Genomic DNA, 24,600 nt, shown 5'->3' with positions numbered 1-24,600 from the left:
AGGTGCAGAGCTGGATGAACACAGCAGGCCAAGCAGCATCATAGATGAAGGGTCTAGGCCCGAAATGTCAGCCTTTCTGCTCCTATGATGCTGCTTGGCCTGCTGTGTTCATCCAGCTCTGCACCTTGTTGTCTCGGATTCTCCAGCATCTGCAGTTCCTACTATCTCTGATTCATATTCAGGAACCCATTTTCTGCAGAGGGAATGTTTTCAATTCTTGCACCTTTCAAGACAGCCTTCCAAACCCCCATGCTTTCTGTGTTGTAAAGACTCAGCCAAAGTTGACTTGGCAACCAATCAGCATCCACCAACACCCACGGCCACTTAAGGGCCTTGTCCCTATGTTACTGATATTAATCCATTGGAGCATAGGGGATTTGCTGTGTTGGAGGCATGAGAAGTAAATCCAGAAGTTTTTGTGATCTTAGGGCAGAGCGGTGTTTTCCTTTGTTCAAAGACATCCAGTGATTGATTGCAGGATCCAACATTGTGAACGGGGAGGCCTGAAGAAGTCATACCAAACTCAGTATTGACTAATTTTCTCTCTGCACAGATAGTGTTGGACCTGCTGAGTTTCTTTAGCACTTTCTGTTTGTTTAGATTCTCAACATCTGCAGTATTTTTTTTTATTTGACCATAACTGCACTTTCAAAATCGACTACTAAGTTTGCGCTGCAGGAGTGGGAACTCTTAAGTACAGTCAGAAAACAATGTCATAATGACTATGATAGCCTGCAAAGGCTTTTCCTGGGCAATGCATAAACTTGCTTTAGTAAGTACGTAGCTAGAATCTACTAAAATCAGGTGTTATCAAGGACAGAAAGGCATGTGCATTCCACTACAAATATATTTTGGCATTATCTGTCAAAATGTTTCAAAACTAATTTTGTTCAATATTTATTGGTTCCAGCTTTCTAATAAGAGGTATATGCTGCAGAAGGAACAATCCACAAATATTTGGATTATAGCAGTAACGGTTTTCTCACATTTATATTCACCTACAATACCAACCATTTTGACTTTGTTAAACAGTATACCAATCAATCAAATAAACATTACAAAAAGCTTAGATGTCAGTGCTGTCCAATTACTATAGAACAAAGTGCACATAACGCAGTTCACAATCACAGTCAGGAGTTGTTAACAAATTGAAAAACACTAATTCACATCTACTCAAAATGTTACTGATTCATTAAACACAATTATCAAAACATAAATGAGAATCAATATGAATGAGACAGATTTTAAGGAATTCACAAGTGTAGAAACTATACAGGGATTCCCACTATACCTCTTCACTAAGTGCACAGCAATAATACAAAATTTAAATTATATTCAACATGAAAAGCAAAAGCAATTTTCTCAAGAATTACTGAAAATGGTCCTAAACAACAGAAATTAACACCAAATTGTGTATAAGTAATAATTTATAAAATGATTGACAGAATTTAAGTACACCCACAGTAATTGTGAGAGAACTGCATCCGGTCAGTACAGATTTCAGGGAACAACAAAATACTGCAGTAAACTGCACATTTTGCACATCACATCAAAAAAGATGTCTCCTGGCCTCTTCATAGAATTCTGTAAAATGGAACTGTACAAAGATTTCACATTGTTACTTGCAAAATATACAACCTACAGCAAAATACATCCCACAGTAAATGGTGTCAGAAGACATCCTCTCATAGAATTCTCTAAAATTAAACTGTACAAAGTTCTCAGATTGTTACTTGCAAAATATACAACTTACAGTGAAGTACATCTCATGTTTTTTTTGATTCATTTCTCCAACAAACATCAGATTTAAATTAATCCAATAAACAACTTGTCTATTTCATGTTCAGATGCATTTATCCAGGCACCATATTAGTTTTCAGGATTGAATTTACCTGAACATAGGGGTAGAGTTACTTGTGAGTCAGATGGGGATAGATAATAGTTGGAGAATAAAACCAATATGATAAATGATATTGGCTTAGTTAACTCCCCATAAACCTGTTATCACAACCCTGAAAACCAGCACCAAATTCCCAACTTCTGCTCCATAACTACTACACCATGATTCTCTTAAAATCTTTCTAAATTCTTCTCACCATAGCAATTGTCCAAAATAAACTATTAGTAGCACCTTAAAATCATATTGCACTTGAAACGTAAGACAATATTGATGCTGCTGTTTTTAATTGGCATTCAGTCATTGAAGATGGTTAAATATTTGTGGTCTGTTTGTTTTGTTACTTCAGTTAGAAAATATGAAATAAACAGATTGAAGCTTTACGCTAAAAATGCAATTGTTCCTCAAAAAGACAAAAGGTGGTCCAATATGTTGTTTTACATTCAGGGGTATGATGGGGGACTGTGATAGTTGTTGTTCCATGGTACTGTAGAGTAATGGAAATGCATTTTCCCCAGAAATATAAACATCAACAGCAACGAGGGTAGCTTATCAGGAATTAATTCTGTTGTAAAATTAGATTTTCCAGCTCATCTGCAGAACGAAGTAAAAATGCTGCTGACTCCCGATATCCTGCAACAAGCTGCCGTACTGCATTTATTTCAGTTGGACTCAGCTGAGCTGGTGGGGTTTTGGAATTGTTAATGTTGGATGACCCAGAGTGTGACGCAAGTGACTTCTTCACGCTGAGATCTGCTGGTCCTTTAAACAGAATTGAAACATTACTCTACATATGGATTCATTTCTAAATTAATATCACTCCTTAATTTCAAATAATTCTTATTATTTCTGCTTTGATAATTCCATATGCAAAAAAACTTACATATTTGATATTCGAACTATCCCTTTGGTAGGATTATGTAGCATATAACAGATAATGTACTGTAAATCTTTAAAAACATCAAAAATGAAACATAATGGCCCAGAAATTCTGAGAAGACGATCGGTGCAGTGGCATAGATTGGAGATGTGTGTCAGGACTATGTGGGAATCCTGATGCAACACATTTAGTGGAAATTGCCTGGGAAACTGAAATTTTCTTGTAGGCAATTGCACGATATCCAAAGCCCTCTGAGATAAGAGTTCGAGATTTCAGAGGGTTCTGACTCATCTAAGTTTAATAGTTACCCAGAAAAATCTTGTCTAACTCTTAGATAACAATTTAACTGAACTCTGACTCAACTCTGAACTCTCTCTCATTACTCATCCCAATTACTGATTCCGACCCCTCACACCCTCTGATCCTCACCCACCTAGCATCTTAACTGTCACCCTACACTCCTGGCACTCACCTACCTGCCACCATAACCTACCTAGCGACCTACATTCTTATCCATCTGACACTCTACAAACCCGACACACCTGCCACCCTATCTCCATACTTACCTTTATACACCTAGCTTCTCTCAGTAGCTTTCAAAGTGGTGACAAGACCTCTAAATCTCAAAGAGAATATGGCATTTACTGCTGAAAAAGGAGGATAGTTACAAAAATGATCCACTCTGCTCCTGTTACTGATTCCCCTCTAAGCTACTTCAGAAGAGAAAGCTGCTGGTCAGTAAGTTTCAGGAGAGAACTGATATAAAGGTGAGTGCATATTTGTTTTTCTGATGGAAGTGGTAAAATCTACACCATTATTTATCAGGGAAGTTCTTTATCTGTGTAGGAGAATGTTAGCTGCAAGTTTTTTTTTGTACAAACCTGACTAAAAACAGTATAATCTTTCAGTATTCAGGTACTGTGGCTTGTTGATGATAATTAGGGTCCATACCGTAACAACTAGTAAGTGTACCCAAGGGTTAAATTTTGACCAAGTTACAACATTAAAACCAATGGCTTTTCATAGATACTTGGGATTCTGGTCTGAACTGAGACAGGATTAACATGACACAACTTGTTAAATTTCTTCACTCATTCACTGATTCTAATGTCTCCTTTTTCTGTTTAGGTCATCATCCTTCTGTGTAATTATATTTGGAACTCATATTGATATATTGATGTATACTGTAATTTACATATATATATGCATAAATATTTAATAGCATTTATTGTAAGTTTGGGTTTGGTCTTTGAAATGGTAACCTGTGAATTTTCTGTGTTTGAAGCTAACAATTAACTTGTAAGTATTTCTGCAGCCATGGTGATTTAAAACTGTCTTTGAGGCCTAGCTTTAGAGTGAAAGGCATGTGTGTACTGCTAATGAATTTTATTTATTTATCTTGGATTGTTTTGTGACTCAGCAAAGTAAAGAAGACTTTTGTATTCACTTTTACTTTGAGATTTAGGCAGTCCCCTGATGTCCTTAGAATAGGTTGGCTGTATAGACTAGTGCTTCAGAGAATAGATGGATACATAATGAACTAGGTGTCCTTAAGAGTGAAGAGTTAGTGCTGGCATAAAGCCCTTAAAGCTAAGTGCATTTAAGATTGGGTGTATTTAAGCTCCAGGGAGAAGTTATCTGTAGTTCCAGTCTAAACAACGAAGTCACAACTGACTTACATCTACTGAGGTGTTAGATATGGGGACTTTGGTATGAATATTGTAAGAGTGGTGTTTTTGGGTACAGTTCTAGAGGTGTGTTTTAAGTACTACAGAAATCTGTTTTATTTCTTTTCAATTTCTAAAAGTGAATTGAAATTGATGGAAACATACTTTTAATGTATGTAAAAATCTTTGAATGAGTATTAAATAAAGTTAATTGATTTACTCTAGTTTATCTTCAGCATTTTTTAAAAGTAAACTTCTGTTTTATTGTCAAAGCAAAATCTGCAGCATTGTGATCTTGTGTTTCAGCAAGAGACAATTTATAAAAAAATCAAAATATGATCTATCCAACCAGGTTCCTGTCTGAGATGTGTCTTGTCCAGTTACAACATCAGTTGGGATCAAAACAAAATTTTATAAGATAGAATTAACATGGATATAAATAATGGATGGTTATGCAAAGATTTTTGTTTCACCTTGAAACCATTTGAGACATTATTGATGATAGTAATGCATAAGTAATGCTACTCACCACTGTTGGTACCATCACTTGGTAAGGAAGATGGATTTTGCTTCCCACCACCCAGCCCTCCATAACCGTGGTAATTATAGCTCGTATTTCCATTGATATACATTAACTCCTGTGAGTAAGAAACTGTTGGGGCTGTATAAGTGACCTGAGCAGATTCTCTTGTCCACTGTTTTCCGAGTGCAACTGGCTCTTCCTGCAAAAGTGAAAAACAATTTCTTTATTAGGATGCAAAGTTTATATATGAAAGCTGTTTATGGTAACAGTAGAAGCAAAAGCAGCTTAAAGTTTTTGTTCAAAATTAAAATAGTCCAGTTCTCAGTAAAAGCTTTGAAAGTACATCTTATGGAAGCAGGAGGAAACTTTCTCAATATGGCTGAATTTAGGCCAAAATGTTGCTCTCTGTTGTGAATGAATGGCTTTCAACATTCATCTTGCTATACACTTTCTGCAAACTTGTCAGCAGTAATATCCAATAATCTGCTTTCTGTTCCAATATTACATGCTGTACAGGGGATCTATGATGTTTCTGAACAGAGCATGCAACAGCAAAGACTTTCAATCAATCAGTGGTATGCAGCATTATCACTGAACCTTGTCCTATCCAAAACAGGAAGTAAAAACCAGGACATGTGTATTACTTATAAATGATGTAAAGAAAACAAAATAAAGAATGTGAATTACAGATTTGATTAAAAGTAAGAGAAACAAAAATCAAACATAAAGTAAAAGAAAACATACAACATTTATTTTCTTATGTAGAAATGCCAGTCCATACAATGAGGTTTTCAAAAGTTAGTATCACTTATTGTGTTGCTGAAAACTCACTTGTTCACAAATACACCAACGTTTTGGGCCGTGATAATACTTTGATAGTAATACTGAAGGTCTTAGCTCCAGAATGAGCCATGCCCCAAGGTAAGCAATAGCCACAACAATGATATCTACCCAGCAATGCGCAAAATTGGCCAGTTATGACCTGTCCACAAAAAGCAAGACAAATCCAACCTAATTTAGTGATTACCATGATCCCACTTGATCAGCATCACATGAACTACTTTAAAGATTCATTCCCTCCACTCCTGCTTCACAGTAGCAGTAGCAGGCATTGTCCAAATAAATGCATCATAGGAACCTGCTGTGACAACTACTTCCTACATGGCCCCTCTACCACATAGAAAGACAAGAGGGGTATTTTCATCAAGCACTTTGTGTTCCTCAAAGGCTACAATGGCACATTGGAGGCAACATTGAATTTCATCCTCAATGTTTGTCCTCATTGACAGGAGGCTCATAGGTTTTTGGAGTTGATCCACATTGTCCAGTGACTTTGACAGGTGCGGGGGAGAGGCGGGGGGGATGTTGTATGGTGGGAGCAAACAGGTAGAGGATCTTTGTCTTCTGAATGCCTAGCCTAAAGCCCATTCTCTCATTACATCTGTGACCATTGTTTGGAGCTTGGCCTCTGAATGTGCATAACCTCCATCTACATTGTCGATAGAAAGATCATGTTTGGTGCTGAGTGCTTAAAAAAAAACTACACTCCGAATGGTCAATACCCCATTTAGTACAAGGGTAGTTCCACACAACATCTCCAGTGTGAGTACAGAAGTTTATCTTCACAGGGACTGTCCAATGGTCATTTCCACTAACACAATAATGGACATTTCTGATGGTAAATTCAGCATAACCTAAGGTATAAAAGACATAGAATTGTCAAAATACACTCAGAAGATTTTAGTCAGTAATCAACAAGGTCAAAAGGCCTAGTTCTGCCTTAGTTTTAAGGAACGAAAACAGAGAGGTGGGGGAGAGAGACCATTTTGGTTATAGAGACCATAATTCAGTTAAAATTACTGCTTATGGGAAAGTACAATTGTAGACAAAAGTAAAAATTTTAAATTTGGGGATAAAACAATTTTGCTAAACCGAAATGTGATTTGACAAAGAATGGACAGGAAATAACTACATGGATGTAAATCAGTGCTAATTATAGGATACAATTCAAGGAAGTGGCAAGAAGGGTGCAGAACAAATATGTTTCCACAAAGCATCTAGAGACCACTGCACTCCAAGGAGAATAATATGGTAGGATGAGGCAAAAAGAGAAGATTCAGTCTGATACTGAGTGCTAAATACTACAGTCTTGAGCAATAGAGAAAGAACAGAGGTTAAAGGAAATTGGGAAAGCAGAGAGAGGGCATGAAAATATATAGGCAAGTAAAAACAATGATTACTCAAAGATGTTTTTGAAATACAGTGAAAGATTAACTAAAGAAAAATAGAATAGCCTTTACTGTCACATATACTCAATGAACATAGTGAAAAGTTTTTACGTCGTCAATTACAGCGCCGACTTAAATACAAAAGTACCCAGGCACAACTTTAGTTACAAGATTTTAGACAATACAGAAGTAAAATGTCCAGCATTAAAGAAATAAAAGTTCAGTACGGCAGACCAGGCTGGCACCTAGCTTCCAGTCTGCATAGGGCCCTGGCTCCACACTGCACTGGCGACACACCACGCCAGGAGGCTGGAGGAAGCTGGAAGGTCATCACTCCACGCCAGGAGGCTGCTATGCCAGGCTGGGAGACCCCTATGAGAGGAGGCCACTGTGCTAAGCCGGGAGGTTGTCACACCAAGCCAGGTTATCGCTGCATGAGGTTGGAAGGTCGCCATACCACACCCGGACATTTTTTTAAAGAATAAAATTTTGAAGTGAAAAGGTGACTTGTGTGTGAAATACTTTGTATTTGTCTTCACAAAAGAGGGTTAATAATGAATGTATTTTACTTATGAAGAAATATTTAATGGTACAAACATATTGAGTGAAGAAATTTCAAAGGGCTTTTTGGCATCTTTGAAAGTGGATAAATTGCCAGGCCCAGATGAAATACTTCCCAATGGTTCAATATAAGTTGTTATTTACAAAGGTACAGAATAATTACCTATTTTCTACAGGGACTTTTTAAACAGAACATGTGTTCATGGATTTCAATTGGATTTTTTTAAAGCTGTCTAAATGGAATTGTGTGACTTTTGGCAAATTACAGACCAATTAGACAGTGAAAACCCATGGGTTCCACAGATAAGATCCAAATTTGAATCAAAATTGACTCAGTGGCTCGAAACAAAGTGGTGATGCCAATGGACATTTATGCAAAGTGGAAGCCTGTTTTCAATGAGGCCCCAAAAAGGTTCAGCATTAAGACCCTTGCTGTTTGTTACTTATTATGTTAATTATTTAGACTTAAATATTAGGAGCATGACTAAAACAACATTTACAAAAATTGGTCACGTAGTTGATAGTGAGAAAGAAAGCTGTAAACTGCAGAAAAATATAAATGGACTAGTCGGCTATTCAGATATGTGGCAAAGAGATTTCGATCCGAAGAAGTGCGAGACACTGCATGTTGACAGGGCAAAGAAAACAACGGAGTACACAATAAGTAGTAGGATACCAAGAAGTGTAGCATGTCAGAGAAATCTTGATGTACATATCTACAGATGCTTGAAAGTAGGAAGATAGGTAAATAAGGTAGTTATAAAATTATACAGCAGGCTTCCCATTACTAGTTGAAATTGAGTTATAAAACAATTGGGATTATAAGAACATAAGACATGGGAGCAAAAATAGGCCATTCCGCCCCTCAAGCACCATTTCAGTTGATTACAGCTGATGTTCACCATTTCATACACCATCCCTGTATCCTTGAAGTTTTTAATTTGTCAAACCTATGAATCTCAATCTTTCACTAACTCAATGACTCCTCAGTTTTCTGAGTCAGGGAATTGCAATAATTCATGACTCTCTGATTGAAGAAATTCCTCCACTGCTCAGCTTAAATGCCCCTTATTGTGAGATTGTGTCCACTGGTCATAAGATTCCCCCTGGCCCAGTCAGAATAAACATCCTTCCTGCATCTACCTTGCTGAGTTCTGGAGGAAATTTGTACTTTTGAATGAGATTACTTCTCAACCTTCTAAACTCCATAAAATAGAGACCCAGACTATTTAATCTTTCTTTACAGGATAATCCCTTCATTCCTGGAATTAGTTTGGTAACTTTCATTGTACTTCATAAGTAGCAAGTATATCTTTTTAATGGTTAGGGGACCAAAACTGCACACAATACCCCAGGTGTGGCTTCACAAAGGCTCTGTAGAATTTCAGTAAGAAAGTTATACTGCGACATCCAAATCCTCTTGTAAGAAATACCATTTGTTTAAATTACTTGATGACCTGTGTGTTAGCTTTCAATAACTCATAAATAAGGAGACCCAGGCTTCTTTGACGCTCAACACTTCTCGGTGCTCAGCATTTAAGAAATGTCTGTATCTGTTTTGACAACTAATCTCACATTACTCCACATTGCAGTCCATCTGCTGAATTTTTAAGCACACACTTAGCCTCTTCAAATTCCTTTGAAGCATCTTTGTATCCTCCTCACAACACAGACATCCACCTGGATTTTTTTCATTTGCCAGCTTGAAATATTACATTTAGATTCCCACATCTAATCTAAATATAGACTGTGAATAGCTGAGCACTAAAGAGGTTTAGTACCTTATTAGGTCAGGCGAGGTGAATGTTCTATAACTCTCAGTTAGCAGCCATCAATCTCCGATCTCCTTAGCATTCCTTTTGCTTCTGACCAACATGTCTTACTGTTATCCTCATCCTACTTAACTCCAATCTCATCCTTAACTCTCCATTTCAACAGAAAATGGGCACATTCCTCCTCAATATTTCCCCATTTCTTGCAATCATTGCTCACAATCAACCTTAAATGTTTTTATTCAATCTCAAGACATTTTACACCTCACGCTCATAGTATCTTAGAGTCAAACAGCATGGAAACAGACCCTTCAATCCAACTATTCCATGCTGACTGTATTCCCAAACTTAACTAGTCACACTTGCCTACGTTTGGCCCATATTCCTCCAAATCTTTCCTATTGATGCACTTATCCAAATGCCTTTTAAATGTTGTCACTGGACCTGCATGCACCTGTTCATCTGGCAGTTCATTCCACACATGAACCACTCTCTATGTAAAAAAAGAGTTTCCCCTCATGTCCTTTTTAAAGGTTTCTCCTCTCATCTTAAAAATATACCCCCTAGTTTTGAACTCCACTCACCCTGGGGAAAATACCCATGCTATTCATCTTATCTATGCCCCTCATGATTTTATAAACCTCTATAAGGTCAGCACTCAACTTCCGATGTTCCAGTCATAACTTTCCTAGAAGAAGACAGCCCACAACTCCAGTAAGAGGCAGAGAACCGAAGCTGGACCAGCAGCTAGAGCCAGCTGGACCACAATAGAGGAGGATGTTATTGTGATCAACAGGCTGACACAAGTCATGGCTATTGGTAATTGAGAGCTGGGGGTGGCCAAAGACTTGCTGCAGCATTAAAGGATGCATTTCCAATTTGCACTCAAAAGTCACTCTTATTGATTTGATGTTACCAATACGTGAGATATCATGAGCTGTAGTATGCCAAAGTTGTATTCTGTTCCACCTATTTTAAGCATAAATTCAGGTTTTTCATCTCCCATGAGTTCCAAAAAGAGGAGGAGAGGAGTCAGAAGAATTATCAGAAGAGGGAACTCTGAGGATGTACTGTTACCTGACTCCTGAATACCCTTGCTGAGCAGAGATAGAGGTGAGAGGGAGAGGGACAGAGAAACAGAGGTGTGTGTGAGAGAGATAGATAGAGAGAAAAAGACATAGAGTTATAGAACATTCACTTGTGAATGGTGATGGACAATTACACAACTAATTAGAGAAGAAGACTCCACAAATATCCAGATTCTCAATTATGGGGGAGATGAGCACAGAGTTAAAGACAAGGCTAAACCATTTGTAACCATCTTCAGTCAGATGTGCTTGGCCTTCTCCCGAATTCTGGAATTTGGTAATTCGGAAACAGTGTTAGGCCCTGACCACTGTGAAGTCTATGAGCCTGTCAACATTCTGGCAGTAGTATTGAAGCTAGAGCTCCAGAACAAGCTATAGCTTAGGCAAACTGTTACAGTTCAGCAATGACACTGGCATGTACCCAACTATTGTGCAAGCGTGCTCTACACATAAAAATCAGAACAAATCCAATCCAGTAATTACTGCCCTGCCGTCTACTTTCAATCATCAGCAAAGTGTCAGATGGTGCAGTTGTGAAAAAATATTTTTCATTTATGGGGCATGAGCATCACTGGCTGGCCAGCATTTATTGCCTGTCCTTCATTGCCCTTGAGAACATGGCGATCGGTTGTCTTCTTGAACTGCTGCAATCCATGTGTTGTTACTAAACTGACAATAATGCCACCAGGAAGAGAATTCCAGGATTTTGACCAAGCAACACTAGAAGAATGGTGGTATATTTGAAAGCCAGGATGGGGAGTGGTTTAGAGGGGAACTTTAGGTGGAGGCATTCCCATGTATCTACTGCTCATGTTCTTCAAGGTGGAAGTGGCCGTGGGCTTGCAAGGTGCTATCTAAAGATCTTTCACAAATGTCTGCAGTGCATCTTGAAGATAGTACACATTGCTGCTAATGAACATCGGTGGCGGAGAGAGTGAATGTTTGTGAATGTCGTGCCGGTCAAGTAGGCTGCTTTGTCCTGGGATGATGTCAAACTTCTTGAGTATTGTTGGAGCTACATTCATCCAGGTAGGTGTGGAGTATTCCATCACACACCTGACTTGTAACTTGTTGATGGTTGACATGCTTTAGGGAGTCAGGAGGTGAATTACTCACTGCAGCATTCTTAGCCTCCGATTCGCTGTTATAGCTACTATGATGAGTCCAGTTTAATTTCTAGTCAATGCTAACACCCGGGATACTGACAGTTGGGGGAATTTTGTGATGATAACACCATTAAATGTCATGAGGTGGTGGTTAGATTGTCTGTTACTGGAAATGGTCATTGCCTGGCATGTTGACAGTTGACAATGACACTTAGTTTGTATTCCACAGGGTCACTCAGCTCCTGACCTCATTACAGCCTTGGTCCAAACATGGGTAAGAGTTAAACTCAAAAGGTGAGGAGAGAGTAACTGCCCTTGACATCAAGGCAGCATTTGACTAAGAATGGTACCAAGGAACCCCAGCAAAATTGAAGTCAATTGGAATGAAGGAGATAACTGCACCTAGCAAAAAGAAAGATGGTTGTAGTTGCTGGAGGCCATTATTCTCAGTTCCAACACAAGCTTCTTAAGCTAGATATTTTCTAACCAACATCTTCTGAGGCAGATAGGATTGAACCCAGGCCTCCTGGGTCAGAGGTAGGGATATTACTACTGCACCATAAGAGCATACAAGTTCCTTAGGATAATGTTCTACATCCAACCTTCTTTGGTTGCTTCACCAATGACCTTCCTTCCATCCTAACCGTGCTTGTTTGCTCATGATTGCACAGTATTCGTTATCACTTGCAACTTCTCAGATGTTAGAACAGTCTATATCTGCATACAGCAACATTTCACGCTTGACTTGATAAATGACAAGTAACATTTACACCACACAAGTGCCAGGCAATGACCATTTTCAATAAGAGAAGATCTATTCATCTCCTTCAACATTCATTGGCATTATCATCAATGCATTCCCTGCCATCAACATTCTGGGGGTTACCATTAACCAGAAACTGAATTGGATTAATGGTTATAAATACTGTAGCTACAACAGCAGGTCAGAAGCTGTGTATTTGGTAATAAGCAATTCACCTCCTCATTCCTTTAACCTTGTCCATAATCTGCATGTCACAATCATGAGTATGATGGACTGTTTCTATCTTGGCTGGATGAGTGTTGCTCCAACAATACTCAAGAAGATCTACATCGCTTAGGACAAAGCAACCTGCTTGATCAGCACCTGAACCACAATCTTAAAACACTCACTCATTCCAATGTGAATGCACAATCATAGCAAAAGAATACAAGCACAAAAGAAAGGAGCAGGAGTAGCCCATGCAGCTCGTTAAAGTCAGCTACATCATGCAATACAGTCTTGGCTAACCTTGGACTTCCATTCCAATTTCTTACATGTTCCCTATAAAACCTTCATTTCCTGAGAAACCAAAAAATCTATATAGCTCATTCATATACAACCTTCCAGGATAGAGAATTCCAAAGTGACCAGTGGAAATAATCTTTCATCACTGATCCTATCAATTACCGAAGAATCTTGTAGTTTTGAATGAAATCTACTTTTTTTTTCCTAACCTCTAGCAAATATTTGCCTAATTTATGAGCCTCTCATCATAGGTCAAGCATCTTAGTAAATTTAGTGAACCTCTGCATTGCCTCCAATGCAAATATATCCCCTTGCTTTAACATGAAGACCAGAACTACACACAGTATACCAGGCATTCTCAGTGTATGGAGTAGGAAAAGTACACTTGATAGGTGACTCTAACCATTCTTCACATAAGGACATAAATAACATTTCAAAAATACTAAATAATCAAGGATTGAGATGGTCGGGAGTGGGGGGGGAGAGGGGCGGTGGGAGGAAATAAACATAATAATTATCACTCGAGAATAAGGACTAGGGAAACTAATGGTGCTACAGGCTCATAAAGCTCCGGGATATGATGGACTGCACCCAGGGATTTTGAAAAAAGTAACTTCAGAGAGATGTACTGGTCTTTGAAGATTCTGTAAACTCAGGCAAAGTCCAGAGGATTGTGAAACTGCCAATGTAACACTTTTTCAAAATGGGAAGGAGACAAAAAAAAACAAGTAACTAGGCCAGTTAGCTAAATACTTGAAAATGGGAAAATATTGGAGTCTATTCTGTATTAAACTATTTAACAGCAGAGCATTTAAAAGTACATCATGCAGAGTCAGCATGGCTTCATGAAGAGGAAATCATGCCTGACAAATTTATAGAATTATTTGAGGAGGTAACAAGCAATATAGATAAAGGGGAAGTAGTGGATTTATTTACAATATTTTTCTGTGTCATCTGCTAACTTGGCTATAGTACATTCACTTCTCATATTCAAGTCATTAATATTTTGTAAATAATTGTGCCCCATCAATGGGTCCCTCTTGCACTCCACTAGTTACAGGCTGCCATCTTGAAAATATCCCCCAGCTTCATCCAACTTTCTGTCTTTTATTAGTTCACTACACCATTGTCCAAATTAACATACTACCCCAACGCCATCGGCTCTTATGAATTAGCCTAATATGCTTTATCTTATCAAACATCTTTTGGAAATCCAAAAAATATTAAATCGAATGCTTCCCTTTTATATAAGTTATATAAATTTGTCAGGCATGATTTCCCTTTCAAAAAGCCATTCCAAGAACTGAATGATTATATTATATATTTCTAAATATTCTGTTATTACATCCTTTACAAGGATGTGTAAAGGAAGGCAAGTGGTAAGGATAAAACAAAGAGTCAATAGAGATTTCTAGACAGGCATTTGGAATATATTATGGGGAAATAGATTATGTGCTTTAGCAGGAAGAATAGTGGAGCTAAATACTATTTAAACAGTGAAAGACTGCAGAAGTCTACAGGACAGAGAGATTTGGGAGTCCTTATCCACGAATCACAAAAAAGCTTGCATTCAAGTTCAGAAAGTAACGTTGGCCTTTATTACAAGGGGAATAGAGTTTACAAGTAGGGGAAATCTTACTAAAACTATATCAATCAGACCTCAGCTGGAATATTATGGACAATTTTTGTCCAATTATCTAAGGAAAGACATACTGGCATTGGAGGCAGTCAGAAAAGATTCAGTTTGTTGATCCTAGGTATGGAGGGATTTTTTAATGAGATGAACTGAGTAGGTAGACCTGTACTTTTTGGAATTTAAAAGAAGGAAGGTGACTTTATTGAAATATGTAAGATTCTTAGGGGGCTTGATATGGACAATGATGAGAGATTGTTTCCTCTTATGGAAGGGTAGGACCAGAGATTATAATCTCAGAAGGGATCACTAAATAAGGCAGAGATGAAGTGAAATTTCTCCTTTCTGAGGATAATGAATCAGTGGAATTCTTTATCACAAAGAGCTGTCAAAGCTGGGTCATTAAGGATATTCAGAGCTGAGACATATTTGTAATTCTAAGAGAATCAAGGATTATGGGAAAGAAACAGAAAAGTGGAATTGTGGACTATCAGATCTGCCATGATCTCACTGAACGGGAGCAGACCCAATGGGTTGAAAGTCTCACTTGTACTGCTACATCTTATGGTCTTGTGGTGCTGTATCTGCTGTCCTTATAGTTCTAACTGGTGGAGGAGACTACTTTTGGAAGGGGCTATCGAAAGAGCCTAGTCTACTGCATTGCATTTTGTATAACTTGGCATCACTGTGCGTTGGCGGTAGAAGGAGTGAAAGTTTAAATTAGTGGATGAGTGCAGATCAAGCAGGTTACTTTGTCACGGAAAATGTGTTTTGATCAGATCAGTTTCCCAGAAACAAAGGAAGTCTTTGATATTCAGAGTAAATAACATTTTGAAATTGGGCCACGTAGGAAGTGAAAATGTTTAAATTAGCTACAAACCCTAAGTAGAAGAGAACAGTTTGTATCATGCCTCAAAATGCTTTAGCAACAGCATTTGTATTACATTAATCCAAAGCGTTGTTGAAAATCTGCAGTTGAGATTCACAAAACCTGCCTACGTTTGGTTGCTGCCATGACAACTATCCAGAGGGGAATGCCAGGTCAGTCACTATATTGTATGCTGGAGACATAATTGCTTTGGCTGAGACCTAACAGTCATATAAGATTTCTCTTCTGAAAAACATAAATACTTGAATTACTAAATTAGAAATTTATGAGCATATTCATCGATCCCAGGTAAAATGGTTTAGAATTACTGCACAGTGGAAAACTGGTTTCAAAAGATTTGCCATGGTCAATTAATTAAAATTATTTGTAGGAGTTTTTTTTTCCCAAGCACGAGATGCTATGGTTGCTTATGGGTAAGGAATAAGGAGAATAGCAGCAAAAGGTCAGAGTTGCTAAAGTGGTAAACATAACCCTAGCCAGTCAGTGGAAACCAAGAGGCCAGGCAATTAAAAAAAAAATCACTTATGGAACTTGCCTACTTGCTCTTGATAAGGTCCCCCATAGAATGCTGGATAGTACAATTCAGCACATAGAATGGAAGACAGTATACTGGCATGGATGAAGGATTGGCTAACAGACATAAAATAGAAAATAGGAATAAATGGCTGTTACTTTCCAAGAAGAACCAGGAGGCCAAAGTGATTAATAGCAGAAGCTTTATTAAGGAGATGTTTTCTCTACAGGCAGCAAAGTTAGAGATAGTTGTTTCCTATCCAAAATGGCCAAAGTCATCATCGTTATGTCATGTGACTGGACTCTCAAAGTGACAGTCCATCATACTTACACAAAATACACAAAATCCATCCCCCTTTACATCAGAGGTTCCTGCAATGAAAACATTCACAATATTTACAACCAAGTATGCAACAGTCAATAGATGAGATGTTCTGGACATCATCAATTCCTGTGTGTTTCTTTTTCTCGTTGGCATTAACCTCTGGTGTTTTAGGTGCAATGAGAACATGGTCTATCATTGCCTTTTACTGAGATGACTGAATATTCGGAAGTTGGCATAATGTCTTGGCATTCTCCACTAAGATACTGCCTTTCCCAGATGCTCCAGTTACTGTTCTGCCCTCACGTATCTATGTAGATCCACTTTTTGACATTTTGGAAAATGCAGTATTTTCCTGCCATTTTATTAATTTTTAATGGAAGGGCCTGAGTGGCACAATGTAACACACAGATTTTAGCTCTGCCTGACTTTTTTCAATTTAAAACAAAATATTCCTGATCAGAGACAACATAGTGCTGAGCTGGAGGAACACAGCAGGCCAGGCAACATCAGAGGAGCACGAAAGTTGACATTTCGGGTCGGGACCCTTCTTCAGAAATTGCCTGGCCTGCTGTGTTCCTCCAGCTCCACACTGTGTTGTCTCTGACTCCAGCAACTGCAGTACTTGCTATCTCTGATATTCCTGAGGCTGGTTGTTTCTTTCTGAGACTATGCCCATAACTCAAGACATTTCCCTCCATGTAGGGTATTCGTTCCTCAGTGTTCCTTCAGCGGAGCATGTGGCAAGTGCCTTCTGCACTGTCCACCACTTTCCTGGGGTGATTTTTTTGTTACTGATTATAACTACTTTGATGCAGCAGTAGCATATTTTGATTTCATTTCTTTTTCTCATTGAAGCATGTTTGAGATCTGCAATGAGGAGCACATTTTTTTCTTTATTTGCAATGAATCACAAATCAATGGATTAACCCATTTGATCATAAAGCAGATATTATCCTTGTCACCAGATTTCTTCTAATTCCAAGAAGGACCAGGCAGCCAAAGAGTTTATCAGCACAAGCTTGATTAATGCGACGACCATTCAACAGGCAGCGAAGTTCAACTAAATTATTTCCTGCCCAAAATGGCTGATGACATATTGATTACATCAAGTGACTGGACTTTTAAATTGACAGTCCACCAAACATACACAAATACACAACAAAGAGTAATTCTTGCATTGGCAGACAAAAGCACTTATGACCATTTGCTGCTGTTCTCTTTATTCCAAGGCAAATCTGAAGTCAGTTTTCCACTGTGCAGTAATGAACATCAAATACAACAAATTTAAAAAAAAACATTCATTGCAGTTTCACTTGGAAGAGGTATTTTGATCTCTGCATGGTGGGTAAAGAGGAAGTGATAAGTCAGATCCTATATGTGCAGAAGATGTTGTATGTTATTAGAAATGATGCAGATGTTGGGGTTTATGGAAGAGTTGATCGGGGTGTTGCGAACAGAATGTTTTCTTTAGATGTTGAAGGCAGTAATGCCAATGAAAAATGATTAATTACTAGTGGTATTGAGTTGGAGTTTGCACAAACTATGGAGAATAACCTGTTGAATATGGTAGCTGGCAGAGTGGTTGTGAGGACAAGGGGAAGCCTATTGTGATTCTGAGAGAGAGAGAGGAAGGAATAGGTGAGAGCAGAAGCATGAGAAATGTGATGAAAATAGTTGAGGGTTTTGTCAACCTCGGTTGAGAAGAAAAGCCATATTTTACGCAACAGTGGAATCTGTCATGATCAGAATAGATGTGACTAAGACGAAGAAAAATGGAGAATGGAGGTGAATCTTTTATATTCCCTTTCTCAACAACATGCTGAAACTATTCCTGGTGTGTATCAAAGCTTTAAAGGACAAGTCGTTCAATGTCCACTCATGACTTAATGATGACATGATCACAAAACTAGAAGGAAGGATTTAGGCCAAGTGCTTTGGACTCACTGTGAACTATAGACTAAAGTAATTAGTACCAGTTGTGATTGCATAACATGAGAGACTTGCAACCATTCTATGATATTCCACCTGAAGCACTCTTGATATTTTCCTTCTGAGAGTAACTCTACATAATCATTTCAAAATGATTCCAGTCATCCAAATTTGATTCATCTAAATCACTGATCCTGCAGCATTTCTTTCTCTTTACAAATTCTATAAATATCTGATTGGGTTTCATGTAGTCCCAAATTTTAATTGATACACTTTAAGCACAAGATTGCAAACATCTTGACAACTTTGTACTCTGCAAATTGTTCTTCTGACAAACTGGTGCACACAGTCATAGCTGTGTTGTACAAAACACACCTAACAGATCTTGCTGCGTATGGAAAGCGATTGCTTCAATATCTGAGGAGCCATGAATTCTGCAATCAACAGCAACATCCTCATTTCTGAGCTTAAGATAGTTAAGTTCATTGATGAGCAGCTGAAGATGATTGGGCCTAGGACATATGAAACGAAACATGAATAGGCCCCATAGTCATCAAGAATCTATCTGCTTCTGCCTGAAAAATATTGAAATAATCTACATTTACTGCCTTTTGAGGAAGAGAATTCCAAATACTTGCAACCCTTTCTTTCCTCATCTCTGTTGTAAATGGATTTTCCTTATTTTTAAACTATAACCCTTAGTTTTAGATTTGTCCATAAGAGGAAACACCCTTTCAACATCCATCCAGTCAAGTCCCCTCAGGATCTTATATGTTTTAGTTAAGTTACCTCTGACTCCTCTAAACTCCAAGGGATATATGTCTAGCCTATCTAGCCTTTCCTCATGGAGCAATCCACTCATTCCAGGTATTAGTTTAGTAAACCATCTCTGAACTGCTTCCAAAGCATTAACATCATTCTTTAAGTACAATGACCAGTTCTGTACATAGTACTCCAGATGCCTCACCTTTGACACTTCCCTGAGAAATGCCTGCAGTGATATCCTGAGACTGAGGTGCTTGACTTTCAGCAACCATAACTATTTTCTTTTGTATTCAGTATTACTCCAACTAGTGAAAAGATTCACCGTCCTGATTTCCACTGACTCCAGTTTTACCAGGACTTCTTGATGCCATGCTCGGTCAAATGTTGACTTGATGTCAAAGACTCTAATGTCACCTCTGAAGTTCAGCTCATCTATGTTTGGACCAAGGCTGTAATGAGTTTCAGAGATGGGTTCATGAGGTCCAAAGTCAAGTTGAGGACTCCCAGAGCAACTCCCTCCTCACTGTGTATTTGTGTGCCGTCACATCTGCTGCCTCTGTCCTGCTGGTGGTTGAGGACATACTCGGTGATGGTGGTGGCTGGGATAATGTCTGTAAGGTAAAAATGACTATGTCAGGCTGTTGATTGTCTTGTCTGAGGGACAGCTCACCATATAATGGTGGGATCGGAACCTGTGTCTCCAAGGCATTAGCCTGGCAGCTTAGAATACTGCTCCACTAACATTTTAATTAATTCCACATGATATCAAGAAACAGCTGAAGGCACCATACACTGCAAAGGTTTTGGGCCCTGACAAAAATTCCACAAATAGTACTCAGGAACAAGGCTTCTGAACAAGCAATGTCTCTAGCTAAGCTGTTCAGGTACAGCTACAATGTTGTCATCTAGCCGGCAATGTGAAAAATTGCCCAGGTATGTCCTGTCTTCAAAGAGCAGGAAAAATCCAACCATCCAATGGCCACCTTATCAGTTTACTCTCAATTATCATGAGTGATGGAAGGGGTTGGAGATAATGCTGTCAGGTGCCACTTGCTTAGCAATAAACTATTCACTTTTGCTCAGTTTATGTTCCAACTGCTCAGCTTCTAACCATATCACAGCTTTACTCCAAACATGGACAATAAAGCAGAACTCAATAGGTGAGGCAAGCGTGACCATCCTTAACATCTAGACAGCATTTAACCAAGTTAGATATCAAAGAGTCCTAGCAAACTGGAGTCAATGAGAATCAGGGAAACATAAGAACATAGAATAGAAGAACCAGGAGCAGGAGAAGGCAATTCAGTCCCTCAAACCGACTCCACCATTTATTATGATCATGGCTAATCTTATCTTGGCCTCAAATCCACTTTCTGACCCATAACCCTTCAAGCTATCGCTAGTTAAAAGTATAACTCCTCCTTAAATTTACTCAATAATTGGGGAGGCAATGGCCTAGTGGTATTATCGCTGGACTGTTAATCCAAATCCCCAGATAATGACCTGGGTTCGAATCCCGCCATGGCAGATGGTGGAATTTGAATTCAATAAAAAAAAAAATCTGTAATTAAGAATCTAAAGATGAGCATGAATCCATTGTTGATTGTCAGGAAAACCCCATCTGGTTCACTAACGTCCTTTAGGGAAGGAAGCTGCCTTCCTTACCTGGTCTGGCCTACAAGTGACTCCAGACCCACAGCAATGTGGTTGACTCTAAACTGCCCTTTGGGCAATTAGGGATGGGCAATAAATGCTGCCTAGCCAGCGAAGCCCTCATCTCATGAATGAATTTTAAAAAATCCTGGCATCCACACTACTCTGAGGTAGTGTACTCCATGAATTCACGACACTTGGAGAGAAGTAATTTATCCTCACTTCTGTTTTAAATCTGCTACCCCTTATGCCAGAACTGTGGCTTCTTGTTCTAGATTGCCTCACAAAAGGAAACATCCTCTCTACTTTCACTTTGTCAATTCCTTTTAGTACATTATATACCTCAATTACATCTCTCATTGTTCTGAACTCAAGAGAGTACAGGCCTAAACTGCTCAATCTCTCTTCATAAGACAAACCCCTCATCTCTAGAATCAATCTAGTGAATCTCCTCTGAACTGCCTCCAATGCAACTATATTCCTCATCATATAAGGGGACTAGACTTGTACGCAATACTCCAGGTGCAAGCTCACTAATGTCTTGTATATTTGCAGCAACACTTCCCTACTTTTATATTCTATTAAGTAATAAATGCCAAAATTCTATTTGCTTTTCTTATTACCTGCTATACCTGCATATTACTTTTCTGCAATTCATGCATGAGAACACCTTAAGGCCTCTGTACAATATCCTTCTCCACCGAACCACTCTGAACTTTTTCTCCATTTAAAATAATATATTGCTTTTCTATTCCTCCAGTCAAAATGGATAACCCACCCTTATCCAGATTAAACTTTATCTGCCCATTTACCTAACCTATCCCAATTGCTTTGTAAACTTCTTATTTATTTGTTCATTGTAACTTAATTTTCCAGCTATTTTACTGTCATCTACAAATTCTGCTATAGTGATCTGCTGGTTGAAGTCACACCTGGTGCAAAGGAAAGGTGATTGGGTTGTCAGAGGTCAATCACTTCTGTCCCAGGATATCTCTGCAGGAGTGCCTCAACATAGTGTCTAAGATTCAACCATATTTAGCTGCTTCATCAATGACCTTCCTACTCTAAAGTTCAGAATTGGGATGTTAACTGATGATTGCACAATATTTAGCACCATTCACAAATCCTCAGATACCGAAGCAATCTGTGTCTCTTTACAGCAAGAGTGCAACAAAATTCAGGCTTGGGTTGATAAGTGGCATGTAACATTCATGCCACATAACTATCATACAACCCTCAACTCCAACAAGTGAGAATCTAACCAGCTCCCCTTGGCATTCAATGACATTCCCATTGCAAATTCACCACAATGTGGTATTCTCATAAGGATATAAGAGTAAATCATAAGACTAGGAATTATGTGGCAAGAAACTCATTTCCTGACCCCAAACTTACCTGCCATCTCTAAGACACTGCAGAGTAATGGAACAATGTTCACTTGCCTGAATAACATAGCTCCAAGAATACTTGTGACACTTAATACCACTTAATACTTAATACCATGACAAAACTTGATTGGCAGTCTATCCATCACTTTACCCTTGAGCACTGATGCACAGTGTCAGCAGTATAGACTATCAATAAGATGTGTTGCAGAAACACTTCTAGGTATCTTCAAAAACCTACACCTTATACCAACTGCAAGGACATGGGCGGAAGGGGAACATCCCCATCTTCAAATTCCTCACCAAAGTCACACATCATTTTTCTTGGAACTGTACTGCTGTGTCTTCACTTTTGCCTGATCAAAACTTTGGAATTCCCTTCCGAACAACTTGTGGCTAGATGTACACCACACAGGTCTCAGTGGTTCAAGAATATGGCAATCACAACCTTCTCAACAGCAATAACTATTGACCGAGTCAGCAATGCCCATATCCTTTGAAATGCAAAAACAAATTGAAAAGTGCTCCCTAACATTAGTATCCTTCATTCAATGAAATAATTTCAAAAATCTAATATGTAGATTAAATACATCACAGGGCAAATAATCATTTGTATCCATTATTTCAATAACCATTTAAACTACATTCTTGATGTATGTAATCTCAACAAGGAATCTTATCAAAAATCTCATAACCTAGGCCAAAACATGCGCCTATGGGTGGAATCTTATAAGAGTCTGAAAAACGTGGGCTGTAGTATGATGTGTGACAGAATCGGACAACAACTGCACTGAGGCCCATCTCGATGTTGAGATTATCTCAATCGTCTTTCATTCTTTTCATAACCGTCAGGGTGAGATTCTTGCTAAGCAACAGTGAGATACCAACAGACAGTCACCATTGCTTGTTAAACGCCTTGTTGATGCCACAACCAACTTCATTAATATTCAGACTCCCACCTTACCAAATTCACCAAAACCTACTAGATATCAGGAAAGCTCGACAGGCAGATTCAGCTCACTCAGGCTCTGAATAACCTCCATGATTGCTTCATGGGCACCAGCCACAAAGACCTCACATCCATGGTCAGTGGCATCTGACTGTGCCAGCCTCTAAGAAACCTTGATTCACTTACAACTCAGTTCTTGCTTCAATGCTGTGTCACAGGCTGAACTGACCATTATCACTGAAATGCTGGAACAAGGACAATCTGTGCACAGCGATATAGACCCAGCTCATGCACCTACACTAGACCAGGCTGCATGTCGGGGCTCTTCACTCACAGTCATAGCGTTATCATTCTGAGCCTATCTGGATGGCCACAGCATCCATGCCTTCTCTTTCCTTTCTGCACTTTGCCTCCTCAGCTAGAGACACCAGAGTCATATTGCTGCTGGCTTGCCTTGCTATTGAGAGCTGACACAAAAGCAAGAAACTTGACACTGTTGTCAGCAGTCCTCAATGAAGTCAAAGAGGATAGCCTTCGCTCAAGGGGTTCTGGTACAGTAAGTCAAGGGCAGCCTTTGATACCAGTCCAGGGCCTGGTCATGCTGGTCAGAGTCAGAATCCTCTCCACAAAAAGGCTGAGGAACCGAATGACAGGTAGCATACGACCCATCTTGACTCTTTGTGCCCTATTGTGGGCTATTTTTTCTCTCGGAATGGCAGAGAGGCAGGAAATGACAGGAAACAAAAGTGGTGGCACAGCTATTACTTCTGGTGAATGTTGAGACATGTACTGAGTGAATGATTAGGCAACAGGGTTAATGTTGTTGAGGGTTGGGGTGGGTGAGGGAGAGTGAGGGAAAATGTTGCAGGCAATAGTGAGAGTGGTAGAGTGTCAGCCTTGGGTTGTGGGGACAGATCAGAGGTACAGTTAGTGTGAGGTATCATGGAGAAATGAAAGATCTTAACCTGGCAGCATGGCGAAGGATATTGACCATCTTCCTACATCACTAGCCATTTCTCCAAATGGCTGAGACTACGCTAACCCATGTAGCAATCTCAGAAGAGGCTGACACTGTGTGATGTGTGGCCCCCTTGATTGTGTGGGCAGGACAAGGTTCTGTGACAGCCATATCCAGTCCATCAGGAGCTCCAAGACTCTAGCCACAAAGCTGGGCTTTGATTTCCACAATCTGCCAAATCTGAGGTAAATGTGAGGAACAATGAAGGACAGCCAGAACTGATAGTGCTAGTCCAGACGCACAACAGGTTTTTAAAATTGAAGCAGATGCAAAGGATGCTGGTGAATTCTGGGATATCTGCAGAGTGACAAGTTGTTCCCAGATGGACATGTAGCAAGATGGGGTGCATATCAGACATGAGAGACATCATAGGGCATGGTTAATAATTAATGCGGCAAGTTTGGTGAGAAAGGGTGTGAAAACTTGCTAAGCTAGATAGGGTCATGCAGCTCAGACTTTCAATTACTACCATCTACTATAACCTTTATTCTGTTAAATTCCCAAATTTTAATTTAGACTGATTTATTTTACGACTGTTAATTCTTCAGTACA

General features: G+C 39.0%; 1 protein-coding gene across 2 annotated transcripts in view; it reads right to left on the bottom strand.

Moving 5' to 3' along the window:
• Nucleotides 1-830: 830 nt before the first annotated feature.
• LOC109913364 (nucleolar protein 4-like) overlaps nucleotides 831-24,600 on the bottom strand; it is a 336,959-nt gene continuing 313,189 nt past the window's right edge. For both annotated transcript variants that reach the window (XM_048596355.1, XM_048596356.1), the window contains 2 exons: nucleotides 4,974-5,166; nucleotides 831-2,659 (listed from right to left, as the gene is read on the bottom strand). In XM_048596355.1, coding sequence (XP_048452312.1) covers nucleotides 2,457-2,659; nucleotides 4,974-5,166 — 396 coding nt within the window. In that variant the 3' untranslated portion in view covers nucleotides 831-2,456. The remainder of the gene's footprint in view (nucleotides 2,660-4,973; nucleotides 5,167-24,600) is intronic.

This window comes from Rhincodon typus, chromosome 4, assembly GCF_021869965.1.
Source record: "Rhincodon typus isolate 14 chromosome 4, sRhiTyp1.1, whole genome shotgun sequence".
NCBI classification, from domain to species: domain Eukaryota; kingdom Metazoa; phylum Chordata; class Chondrichthyes; order Orectolobiformes; family Rhincodontidae; genus Rhincodon; species Rhincodon typus.
The sequence above is the reverse complement of the archived record's forward strand: the minus strand, read 5'-3'. Positions and strand labels throughout refer to the sequence as shown.